This window comes from Bison bison, unplaced genomic scaffold (assembly GCF_000754665.1).
Source record: "Bison bison bison isolate TAMUID 2011002044 unplaced genomic scaffold, Bison_UMD1.0 scf7180017864072, whole genome shotgun sequence".
In the NCBI taxonomy this organism is placed as follows: Eukaryota; Metazoa; Chordata; class Mammalia; order Artiodactyla; family Bovidae; genus Bison; species Bison bison.
Window position 1 is genome coordinate 12,103,373 of NW_011494644.1, and position 17,584 is coordinate 12,120,956.

A 17,584-nucleotide genomic window follows, 5' to 3' on the forward strand; every position below is an offset into this window, starting at 1 on the left:
CCTGTATCGAGGAGATGAGCCGATCAGGCCCGTGCGTCTTCCATGTGGCGCTTTAAAAAGCACTTTCGCTTCTTTGGATTCGCCTAGTCTTCCCGCATCCCCGAGTTAGGCAAGAGGGACAGGAAAACGCACTCATTTGGGAGCCACAGGGCTGGGGGCTTGAGTGCCAGCCAACGTGCTGATCAGAATGCTCTCTTCCCTTGGTTAGCTGGCTTTGCACCAAAAGCTCCCATTTCCAGGCTCCAAGATTGGGCAAAGGGTGAAGCGTGGCCTTTTGTAAGACATTCTTGTTGTTTCGATTGAGAAAGCGGAGGCTCCCTTCGGCACAATTCTGCCTCTGGCTTGAATTAAAAACCTGTCCTGCTGAAACAGCTGTGTGATTTCAGCCTAACTCTTGGCGGTGTCTTCCTCCTCGAGGGGGCGTGAGATAGAAATGTGTGTAGATCTTTGCAGTTCCTGACATCGATTGAAGTTGCGGACAGTTGCTGCTGTCCGTTAGCACTCTTGCTTTTTCAGGTACTTAAGGCTTCTCTTTTGGTTCTGTGGAAATGCGCTTTCTCTTTGCGTTTTCTATTGTAAGAAAACTTGACGGGTCTCACAGACTGCCCCTCTCCAGTAGAGTTTCATAAGGGAATTTATGCCTCCTTTGTTGATTTTCTTATCTGGGGACCCCGAAGCTTAAGTCTTTTAGCTCTAGTCTGTTCTGAGGAATGGCTGAAGGTAATATAATCCTGTTTTTCTTTTGCAGACTATACCCAACAAGCAACCCAAAGGTGAGTGTCGCTTTTGGGCTTCCAGAGTTTGTAGAGGGCGTGGGTGGCTAAGGTGTCTTTTCCTGAGAGCACTGTTTTTTTCTCTAGCTACGGGGCCTACCCAACTCAGCCTGGGCAGGGCTACTCCCAGCAGAGCAATCAGCCCTACGGGCAACAGAGTTACGGTGGCTACGGCCAGTCTACGGACACTTCGGGCTATGGCCAGAGCAGCTACGGTGGTTCTTATGGACAGACCCAGAACAGTGAGTCTTAGTGGGTCACTCCACCTCTTCTGCTCTTTGTGAATGTTGCTTTTCTTAAACCTAAGCAGTGCTGAAACAGTCCCCTTAACCAGTCTTTGACCCTTAAAGCTCTTTGATGTTTTGAGTCCTTTGAAACAAAAAGGCTTAATTGGTTTGTAATCCTGTTTCCTTTTATTTTCTGACTTTTTACTTTTCTGTTTATGCTGCTATTTTCCCAATTTCCTCTAAGCATGAAAGTGAAATGAAGGCAGGAGGAGTATTCCAGAGGGAGAAATGCTTTAGGCTTTTAAAGAGGGAAAATGACTTGCTTGAAGATATTTGAAGTCAGATGGCATCACATGATACACCAGGAGGTGGAATTTGCCCTGAGGTCCCTGAAGTGTAAATAATAACGCGTTGTCTTTATTTGTTCTGCACGCGTCGGGCAGGTGAAAGTGCTGTTAGTGAAGAGAGATCTCTTGGGCTGTGACTAGTGGTGGTCCTGGAGGCTGGCTTTGGGGGTGTGTGGGATGAGATTAGAATTCAGAACTTGAATAGAAGTTGAAAGCTTTCAGGTAGAAAGGTAATGTCTTTAGCTATGAGTTGCAAGATCGCCAAGCACCTTCTAAGAAGTTGACTTATCAAGCACGGAAAGCATAGTAGTGTTCTCAGTGCACTCCCTGCCTGTTCTTTCTTCATAGCTTTTGTGACTTTCCTTTTCCTTTCCTTTTAGCAGGCTACAGCACACAGTCAGCTCCCCAGGGATATGGCTCAACTGGTGGCTATGGCAGTAGCCAGAGTTCTCAGTCATCTTATGGGCAACAGTCCTCGTACCCTGGCTATGGCCAGCAGCCAGCTCCTAGCAGCACCTCAGGAAGGTAAGGAGTGTGTGTGGAGAGGACCGAAAAGATTAGGGGTGAATCCGTAAGGAATGATAATGTGATTAGCAGTGGGAGTAATTATCAGGGGTAATGGGGGAGAGGTGGTCTCTTTTGGGGACAGAGAATGGGATGTACCAGAAGTGAAGTCCTGGACACACTGGCGTTGTGACTCTTGTCTTTTTCTTTTCCCCTAGTTACGGTAGCAGTTCTCAAAGCAGCGGCTATGGGCAGCCCCAGGGTGGAGGCTACGGCCAGCAGTCTGGCTATGGTGGGCAGCAGCAAAGCTATGGACAGCAGCAGAGCTATAACCCGCCTCAGGGCTATGGGCAGCAGAACCAGTACAACAGTAGCGGTGGCGGCGGAGGGGGTGGCGGAGGTGAGAGGTTTCCTTCTGCTCTGTCTCATCCCTGCTTTTCGCAAGAAATTGTATTCTGGGCTGTTACCCTGAAAGGGTTCTTAAAAACCCTAGCTTTATCTGTATTTCTATTGACGTTTGTTCCCTGGCACCCTTGAACTGTTTTATGCCACCTCACAGTCTGTTTTGTCCTTTTTAAAGGCATACTTTTCTTTCCTGACAGGTAGCTATGGCCAAGATCAGCCCTCCATGAGCAGTGGTGGCGGCGGTGGTGGTTATGGCAACCAGGACCAGAGTGGTGGCTACGGGGGAGGCCAGCAGGACCGTGGGGGCCGTGGCCGGGGCGGTGGCGGTGGTTACAACCGCAGCAGTGGTGGCTACGAACCCAGAGGTCGTGGAGGTGGCCGTGGAGGCAGAGGCGGCATGGGGTAGGTGTCTTGTGAGCCAGGGAGTACCATCAGTGGAAAGGGAGGAGGGTTGCATGAGTCTCCCTTGAAGCCTAGTCCTGTAGTGCATGGTTAGTCTGATTCTGGGAATTTGTAAGGGCTTTGATTGGGGATCTTGACTGTTTCTTTTTCGTACATCCATCCCCATTTTATTTTTGTGAGAACTTGGGAGCCTGAACTTCTACCCACACTTCTGTACAGAGATTTGAGTACTGACAACTTTCATCTCTAAAGAAAAAGGAGAAATGTAGGGGTGTATGTGGATTGGAGTCATTGATAATCCTAGGCAAGAACCATGGAAGTAAAGGCTTCTTTCTCTGCAAGGGAAACCGATGATCCCACTCCTGGTGATAGGGAAACTTGTTACTTGTATTCCCATGTGTCCTCTAAAGGAGTTGTCAATGGTTAACCTGACTTGAGCTTCCAGGAATTGGCTACTCTCTCTTCCTGTATTCTATAGTCACTTGAATCCACGAACTTGACTTGTACTAATCTGACGGACTGTAATGATTTTGTGTGTGACTTGGTTCATGGGGCTCTCTGAAGTGTGCAGACCTTTTGGACAAAGTACAGTACGCTCGACAGTGGTCTCCCACCCACTTGCTCCACTGTCCCCCTTCCTCCGGTTACTTGTCCAGCTGGACCTTCTTTCCTCCCCTTCCTGCTGAAGCTGAAGTAAAACCTTAGATTTGATGTTAGAGCATTTGTCAAGTCTGTTGGTAAATAACAACTGGAGGCACTCTTCTCTGTCTCTCTCGAGAAGGGGAGGAATGTCAATGTGTTACTCCTTTTGGGGAAAAAGTAAGTTTTTTAAAAAGAGTTTGTGTATGGTAAGTATTCAGAGGGGGGTGGGGGCAGTGCCAAAAACCTTACAGAAATATGGAAAACTCTGTTGTGTGCGTGTGTTTATAATGCAAAACTTTAAAAAAAGAAAAGCAACTGTTATGTGACTGTTAACTTGCTCTGCATTTTATGTGCCACAGGTATGAAAGGTGACATTGCAAAATACTCCGCTCTTCTCGCAGTGTAGAAGGGGTGACCCCGGGGGTGGGGAGAGATCAAAACCAGCTCAGTAGTTAGGGAAGGGCTTAGCTAAGTTTTGTCTCGCTTTAAGGGGAAATTGCCTTTGGTTTTGACTTTTTATGGAATGGGGTTGGGTCTGCTTGCTGCTTTCAAAGCAAAAAAAAAAATCACAAAAATGTGTTCAGGGCTACCCCAGCCTGGTGTGAAGTGTCTTCTGGGTAAACGGGGTAGGGTTTTTTAAACCAACTACTGGGTTGGCAACTGCTTGCGACAAGAGGAAAAACATCTGCTACGTCAGAAGAACGGCCAAGGAAAATGGGTCTTTTTTTTTTTTTTTTTCTAGAGGAAATAGATATATAAACTTTTAAGCAAAATCCTTAATAATTGTGTCTGAGAAATTGCACACGTGTGTGTGACATGCTCACAGGTCAGACAAGGGGTGGTCAGGAAGGGGAATGTATTTTAGTAGCAACTTGCATTATCATTTTCCCGAAACACCTACCTATGTTTGGGGAATGTTGAACAAAACCAAAAACCGCCCTTTTGTAGCCGTTGGAAGCTTCATGTCCTTTCTTCTAACTTGTCTTCTCCAGCGGAAGTGACCGTGGTGGCTTCAATAAATTTGGTGGTAAGTGAACAGAGTTTCCAAAATTCCCAACTCCCAGCAATGCTTTGTCTGATTGTTCATTTGCAGTTGTCTTAGCGTGTTTTAAGTGTCAAAAGTTTTGGAGTGTCCATAACCACCTCCAGAAAGGGGTGGGGTGGAATGCCACCTGCTGCCAGATGTGTGCTAACCTGGAGGCAGGCAGGGAGTAAGACTCAGCAGTCGTCTGGTACCAAATTGGTTTGACCCAGGTTAATAAGAGGTGTTTAGGAGGCCTCTTGACAGGAGTGTCGCCACACCGGCACTTAGTGACAACCGTTACGAGAAACTGGAGAGTGTGCTGGAACATGTGGTGCCAACTTGGCTTTAGGATCGATCCTTTGATCAGTGTGTCTGAGGCTTGTGTGTATGTGAGTGTATGTGTAACAATCTCCAAACGTTTTAATTCTGGACGAGGGATGAAGTATTGCCCTGCCCTGAGGATGGTGAAGTTGGTACATATTTATGTATTAAATACTGAATGGTGTCAATGCAATCCTACATACATGTATTTAAACTCAACTCAGATGGGCTAAATAGCAACTAGCTCTGGGCAGGAAGGTGTGAACTGCTTCCAAGAAAGGTTGGGAGCATGTGTGGCTCGTGGGAAATAATCAGGTCTTAATAACAGCACAAACTGAATTCATGGAAAAATGGCAAATTGGAGAAGTCTCCTAGTAAGCTGGAACTTTTCTGGTCTGGTTAACTAACAAAAGGTTTCTTTATTTGTCTAAACATGTAAAGCCAAAGGCTTGGGTTCATGATTTAGGTGTCATTGAGTGTGGGTACAACATTTATATATGGTGAATTCAGATAAACTTTGGGCGAAGATGGTCTCTGGAAAAAAAAAATAGAGGCTGCATTATGGAAATAAGATTTCTGGTCTGTTCCCTGGGACATGCTTAAAACCTACAATAGCTATTTTGTATGATTTTTACTTTCATGTGGTTTTTGGGGAAACAACATGGTTTTAAGACTGGTTTCGAAAGATGACATTAAAAATTGTTCCACAAGGGATAAGTGTCTTTGGTGCTAAAGTTTGGAGAAACTGTATGGATGCATATCACATTGCTGGTGGTGAGCCCATTTCTCTCTGGGCGAGAGAAGAGGGCCAAGCTATGAGTTGGTTTGTTAACTTCAATGGGTCTCCCTCCTAGCCCTCCCAGTCTGTGCTGAGGACGTTTCCCAGCCTGAGCTGGGGGAGGCAGCATTTTCTGAAGTGTGGAGTTGTCCCTGTGGGGACTCAAGTTACATGCAGACCTTAAGAAAAGGGGCCTGTGTCTTTGCCAGACCTGCCTAGGGTTTTCTCTGGGCAGGCAACCCAGAACAGGGTTTGGAGTGAGGCTGGCTGTGAGCACTTACCTGATATTTTGCAAAAGTTTGGATTTGGTGTTAATTTTTTTCCTTGTCTTTCTCAGCCTCTTAACTAACGGCTCCTCTTTCCTTGTTTTTTTTGTTTTTTGTTGTTGTTTTTTTTTTTTTTTCTATGTCACTTAAGGCCCTCGGGACCAAGGATCACGTCATGACTCTGGTAAGTCCACAGGTGGCGGGAAAGAAAGGCTAAAGTGGTAGCAGGACTTTTCTTGGATGTTCAAACTTAAGGGAATCTGAAGAAGAGTTGGGCTCGAGAAGGAAACTGTGGGGAGAGAGTTTAGGAGTAGCTGTGTTTACCAGCGTATTTAACAGAAAAGACCCAGGGAAGCACTCAGTGTCCTTTTTGTTTTGATCATTTTGTATGCTGCATTTTAGTGTAAAATTAGTGTCTTCGGGGTCTTCAACTGAAAGTTGATGACACTGGTGTGGTCTTGGGCAATTAACTCCTGAGCCCTGGTTTCTTTTATGAATAGCAGCATGTTTTAAGGGGTAGTTGTAAAACTAAATTTTAATTAGTGAAGCGGCTAGCATTCAGGCACTCAGATAATGAAGTAGAGTTGGAGATTTGTCAGACCTGCACCACCAGTACTTTATATTAATTGGTTTAGAAATTTTCTTTCTTTGAAAGCTAAGAAGTATCAAAGTTCAGGTTATTAAGTGTCACTGACTTGTTGTATCTTTGGTTGTTTCCTATCTCCACTTTTCCTGCTGTCTTGGGCAAGCAGAACAGGATAATTCAGACAACAACACCATCTTCGTGCAAGGGCTGGGCGAGAATGTTACAATTGAGTCTGTAGCTGATTACTTCAAGCAGATTGGTATCATTAAGGTACTTATGGGAACTTCTCTGGCAGTCCAGTGGCTAAGACTCTCCCTCTCACTGCAAGGGCACGGATTTGATCTCTCATTGGGGAACTAAGATCCCCCAGCCCCAAAAGAAAGTGGCTGTGTCCCCCCCAGCCCCGAAAGAAAGACCAAAGAAAGGTACTTCTGGAGCAGAGTGGGTGCATTCTATCAGTGCTGCAGGCTTTGGGATTTCATACCTTAGTGAAACTAGAAGTCTTAATGGTTGCCTGCTTCATTTGTTGAGGAAAAAGCATTAACTGTTGCCATTCCAAAGGGAATCACATTTTAACATAAAAAGGCACAATTGATTAAAAAGGTGATTACAACTTTTGAGTTTGTAGTCTGTAATCTCTATCATTTAATATTGAAGGGAGAAGCAGTTAACAGTCGATGGCTTTCTTTCAAGTTATGTGGGAAATAGGAAGGTATGGTTTTGATAGTGCTGTATTAAGACTGATGTGATCTCGTGTTGCTTTCTTCAGACAAATAAGAAAACAGGACAGCCCATGATTAATCTGTACACAGACAGGGAAACAGGCAAGCTGAAGGGAGAGGCCACCGTATCATTTGATGACCCACCTTCCGCCAAAGCAGCTATTGACTGGTTTGATGGTATGTCTGAGGAGGCTGGGGGAGAGGGCAGCTAGCTTGGGGAAACAGGCTGCATTTTGAGGGTTTCTTTGAGTCTTCCAAGACTTAATAGCACTACACTGTTGGTGTAGTCTTGCACTGACTTAGGTCTCATGAGATTGTTAACATTTGTAAGCAGGCAGAGTCTTCTCTTGATTGTATCAGGTATACTTTTGGACCCACAGGTCATAGGTCTTAATAAGAAGTCTCTTTTATACCTCCCTTACTTCTTTAGGTAAAGAATTCTCTGGGAATCCTATCAAGGTCTCATTTGCTACTCGGCGAGCAGACTTCAATCGGGGTGGTGGTAATGGTCGTGGAGGCCGAGGGCGAGGAGGTGAGGAGCTCTTTCTGCTGCTGTAAAGAAGTGATGGGGAGAGAAGAGGGAAGGAGGATGGTAAGGGCTTGTGTGGCAAAGACAGGTTAACCACACTTGGAAGGGGAGCAGACCTGTTCTTGGCTCTGTTCTAGGACCTATGGGCCGTGGAGGCTACGGAGGTGGTGGCAGCGGCGGCGGTGGCCGAGGAGGATTCCCCAGTGGCGGTGGCGGCGGAGGAGGACAGCAGCGAGCAGGGGACTGGAAGTGTCCTAATCCGTGAGTGAAACGGCTTAATTTTTCCTCAGCCCTCTTGTACGTGTGCCCTTTGATGTTATGTGCCAAGTTGCTTCAGTCCTGTCTGACTCTGCAACCCCATGGACTGCAGGTTGCCAGGCTCCTCTGTCCATGGGGATTCTCTAGGCAAGAATGCTGGAGTGGATTGCCATTCCCTTCCCCAGGGGGTTTTCCCAACCCAGGGATCAAACCCAAGCCTCTTATGTCTCCTGTATTGGCAGGCAGGTTCTTCAGCACTACGCCACCTTGATGTTACGACAGTTTGTAGTTTCTGACTAATGTCAAAGCTATGCTGACGGGGACAGGTTTGGCCGGGAGTCATCTAGACTGGGCTCAGTAACCTGCAGTCTTGGTCTCCGCTCCTGAGAAACAGGCCTCTTTGCTTTTCCGAGGCTTCATTCTCCTTACGTATCCCTAGGGTCACTGGAATCTTCATAATTCTAGGTCTTGGCCATTTCCACCCCCCACCCACACACATTGTCTTATTTTCCTCAGTACCTGTGAGAACATGAACTTCTCTTGGAGGAATGAATGTAACCAGTGTAAGGCCCCTAAACCAGATGGCCCAGGAGGGGGACCAGGAGGCTCTCATATGGGTAAGGAAGAGGCAGAGCTGGTGTTGGGATCTGCAGGGAGGCTAGACAAGGGGAGGGAGGAGGGGTCTGGGGGATGTGATAGAGGGTTGAATCACGTTTCTTTTTTTCCTAGGGGGTAACTACGGAGATGATCGTCGTGGTGGCAGAGGAGGCTATGATCGGGGTGGCTACCGAGGCCGAGGAGGGGACCGTGGGGGCTTCCGAGGGGGCCGGGGTGGTGGGGACAGAGGTGGTTTCGGCCCTGGCAAGATGGACTCCAGGTAAGTAAGACTAAATTGAAAGGGAACTAGAGCAGTTGACCAGAGGTCATGGGATTGCAGGGTTTGGGGAGCGTGGTTTCATTTTGAGGGCGGGGTTGGAAAGCTGAGACTAACGCTTGGGTAGGAAACAAGGGAAGGAAACTTACCTGGGGGAGCTAGTCTGGATGCCCACGTGCACTCTGTGCCCAGGGAGATGAGCTGTCTCTCGGGGTGGGTAGCAGGGCAGGTTGGGTTTTGGGGGAGGGTGGGTAGAGAGGTTGGAACCCAGACCTCATGGATGCTCTTTCTTGCAGGGGTGAGCACAGACAGGATCGCAGGGAGAGGCCGTACTAGCCTGGCTCCTGAGGCCTTGGATCAGCTTTCTTCCTGTACCCAGTGTTACTACCCGCATTATTTTGTAACCTTCCACCTCCTGATCACCCACGGGTTTTTTGTGTCGGACTATGTAACTGTAACCATACCTCTGGTTCCCATTAAAAACCATCATTTTAGTTAAATTTTCTTCCTTTTCCCCCTCTTCACTCTCCTGGAGCGTGAATGTCCAGGTCAAGAACGTGGGGAGTTTTTCCTCTATTCATATCAACCAACCTGCCTTGTGGGAACTGGAATAAATTTGTTCCCGCTCAGCAGGAACTAGAATGATGTGTTTGATACTTGGTTCAGGGGAGCAAAGGTCAAGTGTATCCTTGAAAGTAGAGATTAAACTTCTCTGTTCACAGTAAAAATCGGATGAATGAAAGGGGTAAATGAACATCGTGTGTTGCCCCCCATTTTTGTCCAGCCATGTGGAGATTTCTCTTCTACTGTGTTGATTGATGTGCTGATTTTTGTGGGCTTATTTATAGCAGTTTTGCTCCTTTCAAGGAGTTCTGGCACTTTTCTAAGGGTGGGGCTCAAACAAATTAAACTTTGAGGGTGATACTCAAGTTTGATTGACCATGATTAGATCATGTAGTTAACCAGTTGGGTTTTTTTTCCAGGAAGGGGAGAAACTAACTGAGCACCTGCCTAGTGGCAGATACGCTGTTCACAAGTTATCATAGGTGGAAAACGAAGTGCCTGGATTCTGTAGCTCTCACAGTCAGGAAATGGTTTGACGCCAGGATGCAGTCCTTGTCATCTTCCAACTTGATTTTCATTTCTTGGCATTTCTTTCCGAAACAAATCCCTACCCCAAACATTTATTTGCTTAGGCTTGGCTTAAGAGGATGCTGAATTTTAGGGAAAAAGACTTGGGAATGAGATAAGATGGTAAAAGGGGAAGGTTAGCTGAGAAAGTAAGATAAGGCAGTTGTTTACTATTTCAGTGAGTGGGCTCCCTCTGCACACTAGTTTTCCTGAAGGTGGGACTCCGGGTATTGCCTGTTGAGACAGTGGTGTAATTAGGGTCATGTTCCCATCTGCCAGTACTAAAAAGTCTTTGGTGTTTTGAGAAAGGGAAGGGGTTGGGCCGATGAGTTGCCACCTCAGTAGTGCTCCTTAACCTGATACACCTTTCCTGACCCCAGAAAACTACCCCCTCCTTCCAACTCAAAACTTGAATTTAGGAAACTTGCCCATTCTTGCCAAGCAGTTGAATTTTAGCTACACAGAACTTAAAATCATAACCAACAGCAAACTGCTTTGTTAGAAGCACAGCTCAAGAGAGTGCCTGGGACCCCTTGTGGAAAGTGCTTTTCTTTTTCTGAAATTGTACCCTTTAAGAGTTGATTCATCCTCAAACCTCTGGTGATCTGAGACAGAGGCTGTGGCTTTGTGCAAAGGAATAGCTACCCTCCCTACTGAGTGGAGGTGTTCTGTCAAGAATGGTGGAGAATGGCTGAGGTTCTCCAGGCAGTGCTTTTATTTGGCTTGTGAAACTTGGTACTTATAAGAATCCCTGAGATTTAGAGCCAAGAAAATGGCAGTGGTTCTCCTCCTGCCCTCTTCTGCTTTTGATCTATCTTAAAACGATGTTTGGTTTGATGGCACGAGCACATCTGAGAGGTTTATGGGTGCTTCACCTGGTAGGATTCTGGTGTTAGGGTTTGATTGTGGTTCCTTTATCCCTGCTGTTAGAGGTGAGTCGGGTCTCACCCAAGCTCTGGGAGTAAGTGGGATTATTAGCATTTAGTTGTCCTTTAAAAGGCTTCAGTGATTGGCCTCACCTTCAGTAAAATAGGGTCTTGAGGCTTCTCTGGTGGTCCAGTGGTTAAGGACTATATTCCCAGTGCAAGGGGCTTGAGTTTGATCCTGGTCAGAACTAAGATCCACACGTGACAACGAAGGTCCTGTGTGCTACAACCAAGACCTGATGTGATCAAGTAAAAGACCCAAGTGTCTCGTGGGTAGACTAGTTCGGGGGACTTTCAGGAGGATGGGTAGAGATGGGTGAAGAGAGAAATAGCAACTGAGGGAATGTTTTGGTGGTTGATTCCAGTGCCAGTTCATCCTTTGGTGGAAAAAATAGACCCTGAGGGGTTTGAACTTTGGATCCTGTATTTCCTTGTAAGCAGCACCTGGCTGGTGGTAGTCGGTCATGTTATTCTGATGAGGGTTGTAGGCTGGTCTTTTAAGTTCTAAAGAATATATGTTAACTGAGTTACTGAAAATGTCCTGCAGTCTGGAAGCACTAGGCATCTGGCGTTTCTGAATTGGGACAGGCTAACTTAGGAAGAAGCCAGGGGGAGAATGTTACGGGTGGGTGGGGAGAAGTGTGCTGCAGGTCTGATTGCCACTGCCTGATTGCTTAATCTTTTTCACCTTTGCCCCCCATCATGTACTGGATTTCAGTAGCTCAGACAATATAGTGCAGAGGTTAGGTCATTGAGTCAATCATCCACCAGGGTTTAATACAATTTTTTTTAACTGAATTTATCTGGCCGTACTATGAGATCGTGCGGGATCTTAGTCTGACCTGTATTGAACGTGTGCCTCCTGCAGTGGAAGCATGGACTGCCAGGGAATTCCCTACCAGGGGTTTTCTACCAGGTCCTACTCCGAGTACTAGTCTCGGGGGCTCAGCTCGGGTCCATCGCAGCCATTGCTCTCCAGCCTTTCCAGAACTCAGACTACCTTTCCTGCCTTTGGGCCCTCAAAACTGACTCTTCCATCTTTAACTTTTTGTGTTGTTAATAATTTCAGACAACAGGTTTCCACAAAAATCTGTTCACCTCCCCATGCAGTGGTCTTCGTGTTCTGGGTGTATAAGAACTGAGGAAGTAGTGTCAGGTGGAACTTGCCATCAGGTTTGACTTCTGGGCTAGTAGAAGTTGACTGGTTCACAAACCTTATGGTGTTGGCTGTTAAAGCTTTAGGAGACCATTGAATCTAAAATTGCTATTTTTTTAATATTGATATAGCTAATTACGTGTGATAATTTTGGGTGCACAACAGAGCAACCCAGTCATACATACGCATGTATCCATTCTCCCGTAAACTCCCCTCTCATCCGGGCTGGGACGTGAACAGAGTTCCCTTTCTATACATAGGTTGGTCCTTAATTGGTTAAAAAATTCTTAACAGTTTTGAGGCAGGAACAGAAGTGTCATGAGATTGGGTCTGCGAATAGTGCTCTGGATGGATTGTGCTCTCAGCTTGTTGGATTGTGGTTTTAACCTTAAATCGGGGTAATGGTGCTAGTGAGGAGGGCTCTTTTAACAGGAAGGACGATTGAGAGCCAGCAACATGGAGATTGGAGACAAAAAAGGAGCTAGGACTATGGGGTCTGATTGGAGATTGCTTGTGTAGTGGGGGACCAAGCTCAGGCGATTCTGGATAGAGAATGCCAAGGAGGGAGAAGAAACCAGGGAAGAAGAAACAAGGGAACAAGGAGCCAGGCTTTTCAGGCAGCGTCCTGCAGGCGCGCCACAGGGTGGCAGCGTTGCACCCGCGCTGCTTCCCAGTAGCTGTTCCCGGCACGATCCTTGGGGCTCTGCAGTGCAGACCACTCAGGGTTAAGAACTTGTCTTAGATTTAGCCTGATGGCCACTTTTTAAAAAATTCTGTTGAAGGATTATTAAAGTATTGTAATGGTTTTTGCCATACATCAGCCATGGGTACTTTGTTTTGTTTCCCAGAATTAGAAGGGGAGTGGCCCCATCCTGTGTGCTCTTTGCCTGAATGAAAGTGAAAAGTGTTGGCCCTGTCAGACTCGTTGGCCCCATGGGGTGTAACCCACCAGGCTCCTCTGTCCATGGAATTCTCCAGGCAAGAATACTGGAATGGGTAGCTGTTCTGGGCTCCAGGGGATCTTCCCAACCCAGGAATTGAACCAGGGTCTCCTGCAATGCAGGTAGATTCTTTATCAGCTGAACTACCAGGGAAGCCCACTGGAGTAGGTAGCCATTCTCTTCTGTAGGGGATCTTTCCGACCCAGTTATCAAACCCAGGTCTTCTGCATTGCAGGCAGATTCTTTGCTGTCTGAGTCACCAGCAAGCCAAATCCCTGAAAAAAGTGGCAGTGTAGTTGCTCAGTAGTTTCTGACTGCAACCCCATGGACTGTAGCCTGGTAGGCTCCTCTGTCCGTTGGGATTCTCTAGGCAAGAATTGTGGAGTGGGTTGCTGTTCCCTTCTCCAGGGAGTCTTTTGACTGAGGGATCAAACCCAGGTCTCCAGTGTTGCAGACAGATTCTTTACCATTGGAGCCACCAGGAGGGCTGGCTTCTGCAAACCTTGGCCGTCTGACCAAGGTGGCAAAGCAAGTCCTCTCTGGCAATGTGTCTTAAGTTGGATATACACGTGAACCCACTTGGCAGTGGGTTCTGATTTAGCTTGGAGGTCCCTGTGAGGTACAAGTTCTCTAGCAATGCTGATGGTGCTGTTTGAGCAGCACACTCTTAGAGCCAGACTCTGAAGTTCTGTAGGGACTCGTCTGCTCACCACCCCCCACCCCCCGCCCCCTCTGTGAAGGGGAACTTGATTTTGTATAAAACTTTCTCTGTAGACAGTTTGAGCCAGGAGCTAAGAAAAAGGTCACTCAGGGCAGGCTGGGCCCTGCATATGGGTTTTTCTAGTTAGCACAGGCCCAGCTAACACAGACGATTTGTTCCATTTGCTCTTATTTCAGTCTTGTGATGCTTAGAGGTTTGGGCAGAAAATGTCCATTGTTTCCGGTGCTTTTTGGAGCCATTGAACTAGGAACAAAAGTATCCTGGAGATCACTGTTGACACTAATGGGCCAGTTGCTGCTAGGTGATGAGTCACGTCCTGTCATCCTTACTTTATAGCTGGAGATGCTGAGGTACAAACTGGCCTTACGTTTCGTAACTGGTGAGTGAGGTGGACCAGAGGTTTGAATGTTATTTGGCTGTAGAAGTTGTGTCCTTAACTAGTGTGCTGTGGCTGGTAGAACTGAGCCTCACCCTACACTCCCTCCCTCCCCACCCCAATAAAAAGGAAAAAGAAAGCCCCCAAGAAGTCTTTGAACTTAGGGGAGCTGTTTCTTAGACCCTTGTCTTGCCTCAGGCCTGTACTGGATTTCGTAGCTGCTCTGTTTGAGCATCTGCTGTGCAGGGAAGTGTTAGTTATGGCTCCATCTCCATAACATTAAGTTTCTATGAAGTCTTTAAAAAAAAAAATTACCTATTAGACACTAGACATACACAGTAACTGCTATTTATTATTTTTCAAATTCAAAGCATGACACAGGTTGAAAAGCTGTCTTTTGGGGGGAGTTTAATGGGGGAGTCCAGTGTAAAAATATGACAGTGTGGTTCGCTCTACCACAGGGACAGTAGGTGGGAGTGCCGCTGGAGCCCCGAGGAAGGCCACCTGTGGGCATTCGAGGACCGGGGCGGGGTTTCAAGGTGTCCAGGTCTAAGGGCCCAGGGTGTGCTAGGTAGGGCATGGGGTGTGAGGAAGCAGTGTTGGGATCCAGGGCTATGTGATGAGAAAGGCAGGAGAGGTTGGATGGGGTTATTCAGGGTCCGGCCGGAAGGCGGGCTCAGGTGTCCTAGTGTTAGGAGGGAGTCCGTTTCCATCATCAGTTTTGATCACTCAGGCCCTTGATGGTGTTTGACCAGAAGCAGGGAGGTCAGAGGCCTGCTGTGGGTAAGACATGAAGGAATAAACCAGATGGGGGCAGTGAAGGTATTTGGATGTGAGCTGAAAGAATGACTCCATCTGGGCCTTATGGAACATGCTAGGGTTTCTTGTTTTCTGGTTAGGCTGCGGCTGTTGTCATATGTCAGGGTACAAGCATAGTAAAAGGAAGACAACTTCTGGTTTGGAAAGTGGTAAGGTTGTTGTAGAACATAAGTGAACAGATGTCTCAGGTTGAATAAGCCTTGGTTTATAGATTTAAGACTTGGCAGAAAAGGGCTGAGATGCAATGGGGAGCACCTGCATTCATTTTATTGGGTGGCTAGCGACAAGATGAGTCCACGGGGTCCTGAGTGTTGGGACTGAGGGGGCCACTGGGGGAAGCTCAGCTTTCCTCTTGGAGTCCTAAATACCATTAGAAGCAGTCTCACGTGACTGTGTAGCCTTGACAGTGGCCATTAGCTTAGCTTCTTGGTAGCTTCCTCCTACAGCAAACCACTTGTTTTCTCCCATTGCTCTAGTGATTCAGTAATCAGAGTAGGGAAACGTTTCACAGACTGTGTGTGGTGGGGGTGGGGTGGGCGTGGAGAATAAACACTGCATTTGCTCGTTCTTGTGTCTAGGGAAGGTATTCCAAGTGAAGCCTTCATATGGCTTTGTTCATTCTGCGCTGGTGTGTCATTGTGAATGGCACACCCTGGACTGTCATACCTGCATCCCCAAGTCTGATGATCTGACTCTTGTGTATGGAGTATCTGACCTCCTTGGTGTCTGCCTGTTGCTTTGCATCCACTCCTCCAAGCCAGAAAGAATTGGGGTGCAAAGTGTACCCAGGATGTGATCTTAGGATGCTGGTTCCGTAACAGCCTCTGGAAAGACTCCTTAAGGTGCTGTTTTCTAGAAATAAATACTATTTTCTTTTGTTGACACAATTCCATCAAGAGAAGAAACAGCTGCTGGAAGTCATTTCCTGAAGTTTTGCTTTTGTGTTTGGCATGTTTTCTGGGCAAAGTGTAACCTATAATCCCTTTTTGCAGGGAGTGGGAGGGAGCAGCCAAGCCCACTGGTGTCAGTGGCTGAAGGAACCCTAGGAATACTTGCTTTGTGTTCTCCTGTTGGTGGCTCAGACGGTGAAGTGTCTGCTTACAATGCAGGAGACCCAGGTTCAATTCCTGGGTCGGGAAGGTCTCCTGGAGAAAGGAATATCAACCCACTCCAGTATTCTTATTTTTTTAGGCTTCCCTGGTGGCTCAGATTAAAATGTCTGCCTCCAATGCGAGAGACCCAGGTTCGATCCCTGGGTCGGGAAGATCCCCTGGAGAAGGAAATGACAACCCACTCCAGTATTCTTGCCTGGAGAATCCCATGGACGGAGGAGCCTGGTGGGCTACAGTCCACGGGGTCACAAAGAGTCAGACATGACTGAGCGACTTCACTTTCACTTTTCACTTTCATCATTTCTCCTGAAAATGGCTCTAATTTTGCAGTTTTTTCCCTATGAAAAATGAAAGAGAAACTTTGTAGACTAGTCTGTTTCTAAATGCATCTGTCAGATCTTGTTCAGTCCCTAGTCGTGTCTGACTCTTGGTGACCCCATGGACTGCGGCATGCCAGGCTTCCTTGTCAAATCCGGCCCCCCACAATTCCAGGCCCTTTGATCGTATCTCTATTTTAATTTTTAGACCTTGGCCACAAGGTTAACTCATGGTTCACAGGTCTCAAGGGCAGACCCTTTAGGGTGGCGTCGAAGGAGCCACCAAATGGTGAATGAGGGACTATTCCGTGTGACTTGAGGCAGGAAGGGTGAAGTGTTTGGGGAGCCTGCTGCCCTGCACGTGGATATGGTAGCTCAGGTCCACATGTGCTTCCAGGCTGCAAGTAGGAAAACACACCAAGTACAAGTGGGATTTTCATGTATTGTGTATGAGAAAATCAGAGATTCCAAATAAGTTGGCTGGAACAGCCAGGGGTGGTATGTGGGAGCCATTGCTGGAGAAGGAGCCTCAGCTCTGCTCCAGGTCGTCCACCAGGTAGGGCTGGGTGTCCCTCAGCGCCTGGAGGAGCAGATCCTTGCAGGTCATATTCCAGGCTGGAGAAAAGCTGAAGAGCTTCCTCATCTTGTCCGAACTAGTGCGCTCCGCCCGCACTGCCTGGTACTGCTCCTCTGTCAGGACCTTCCCATACAGGGCATCCAGCACCCCATCCACGACTGTGACCCGTGCGATGAGAGCCGCCCGATGCTGGTCCACAAAGTGCAGTCCTGGGGCGAGAGGGAGGAGAGGGGCGGAGCTGGCACCCAGGGTGGGCACTGGAGCCTGTCTGTCCCTCTTGAACACTTTTCCTTCAAGTTGCCCTGAATGCAAACCCAAGGGGCAGGGCTCAACAGGACCTACAGAGAGTGGGATGCCAGGCTTCCATTTTAACCTTACCTCTTTTTCAGCCAGACTTGGCCCCAGGAGTGTGAGTAGGTGAGTGGGAAGAGTTGGCCTAACTTTGCACGCCCTGAATGCTCTTGGCCTTGACAACAGATTTAGGCTGTGCAGGGGTGTGGTGGGGCAGGGCTGGTGAGGTGCCCAGGTAGGTGAGGTCAGAGATTGAAGGCCTTACCTGGCTTGGCTGTCTTCTGGAGAGGGTCCCTGACCTCGGCTAGCACGTTTCTAGGGCCTGTAAGAAAATGTTCAATGGTGTCTCCAATTCTTTCTGAAGTCTCGGTCCGGAAGCCAAGGTCAGTAGCCAGTGCAGGAAGCCTCCCCAGCAGGAGAAGTTTTTATGAAGGGGTAGGAGGAACAGGAAGCGAAAGTGCCCTGAGAGGCAAACAGGGCTGGGAGGAGGGTGCAGATGAAGGGAGACTGGCCTGGACCCCGGAGGAGTGTGGCGGGGGCGTGCTCACCCTTGCTCATG

General features: G+C 47.7%; 2 protein-coding genes across 3 annotated transcripts in view; one reads left to right on the top strand and one right to left on the bottom strand.

Annotated features, from left to right (window-relative positions):
- Positions 1–9,412, top strand: part of FUS (FUS RNA binding protein) — a 10,404-nt gene extending 992 nt beyond the window's left edge. The window contains exons 2-15 of one of the 2 annotated variants that reach the window (XM_010837367.1): positions 749–773; positions 861–1,015; positions 1,728–1,872; positions 2,070–2,251; positions 2,454–2,658; positions 4,293–4,327; positions 5,841–5,873; positions 6,442–6,545; positions 7,045–7,174; positions 7,428–7,529; positions 7,664–7,787; positions 8,301–8,401; positions 8,514–8,661; positions 8,955–9,412. In XM_010837367.1, the coding sequence (XP_010835669.1) occupies positions 749–773; positions 861–1,015; positions 1,728–1,872; positions 2,070–2,251; positions 2,454–2,658; positions 4,293–4,327; positions 5,841–5,873; positions 6,442–6,545; positions 7,045–7,174; positions 7,428–7,529; positions 7,664–7,787; positions 8,301–8,401; positions 8,514–8,661; positions 8,955–8,994 (1,529 nt within the window). In that variant the 3' untranslated portion in view covers positions 8,995–9,412. The remainder of the gene's footprint in view (positions 1–748; positions 774–860; positions 1,016–1,727; positions 1,873–2,069; positions 2,252–2,453; positions 2,659–4,292; positions 4,328–5,840; positions 5,874–6,441; positions 6,546–7,044; positions 7,175–7,427; positions 7,530–7,663; positions 7,788–8,300; positions 8,402–8,513; positions 8,662–8,954) is intronic. The other variant, XM_010837368.1, reaches the window with a different exon arrangement.
- Positions 9,413–16,581: 7,169 nt separating this feature from the next.
- The window catches only part of LOC104986686 (apoptosis-associated speck-like protein containing a CARD), a 1,457-nt gene continuing 454 nt past the window's right edge, over positions 16,582–17,584 (bottom strand). Inside the window, exons 2-3 of the mRNA XM_010837369.1 lie at positions 17,291–17,347; positions 16,582–16,943 (exon numbers count right to left, since the gene is read on the bottom strand). Of these exons, the coding sequence (XP_010835671.1) occupies positions 16,687–16,943; positions 17,291–17,347 (314 nt within the window). The 3' untranslated portion in view covers positions 16,582–16,686. The remainder of the gene's footprint in view (positions 16,944–17,290; positions 17,348–17,584) is intronic.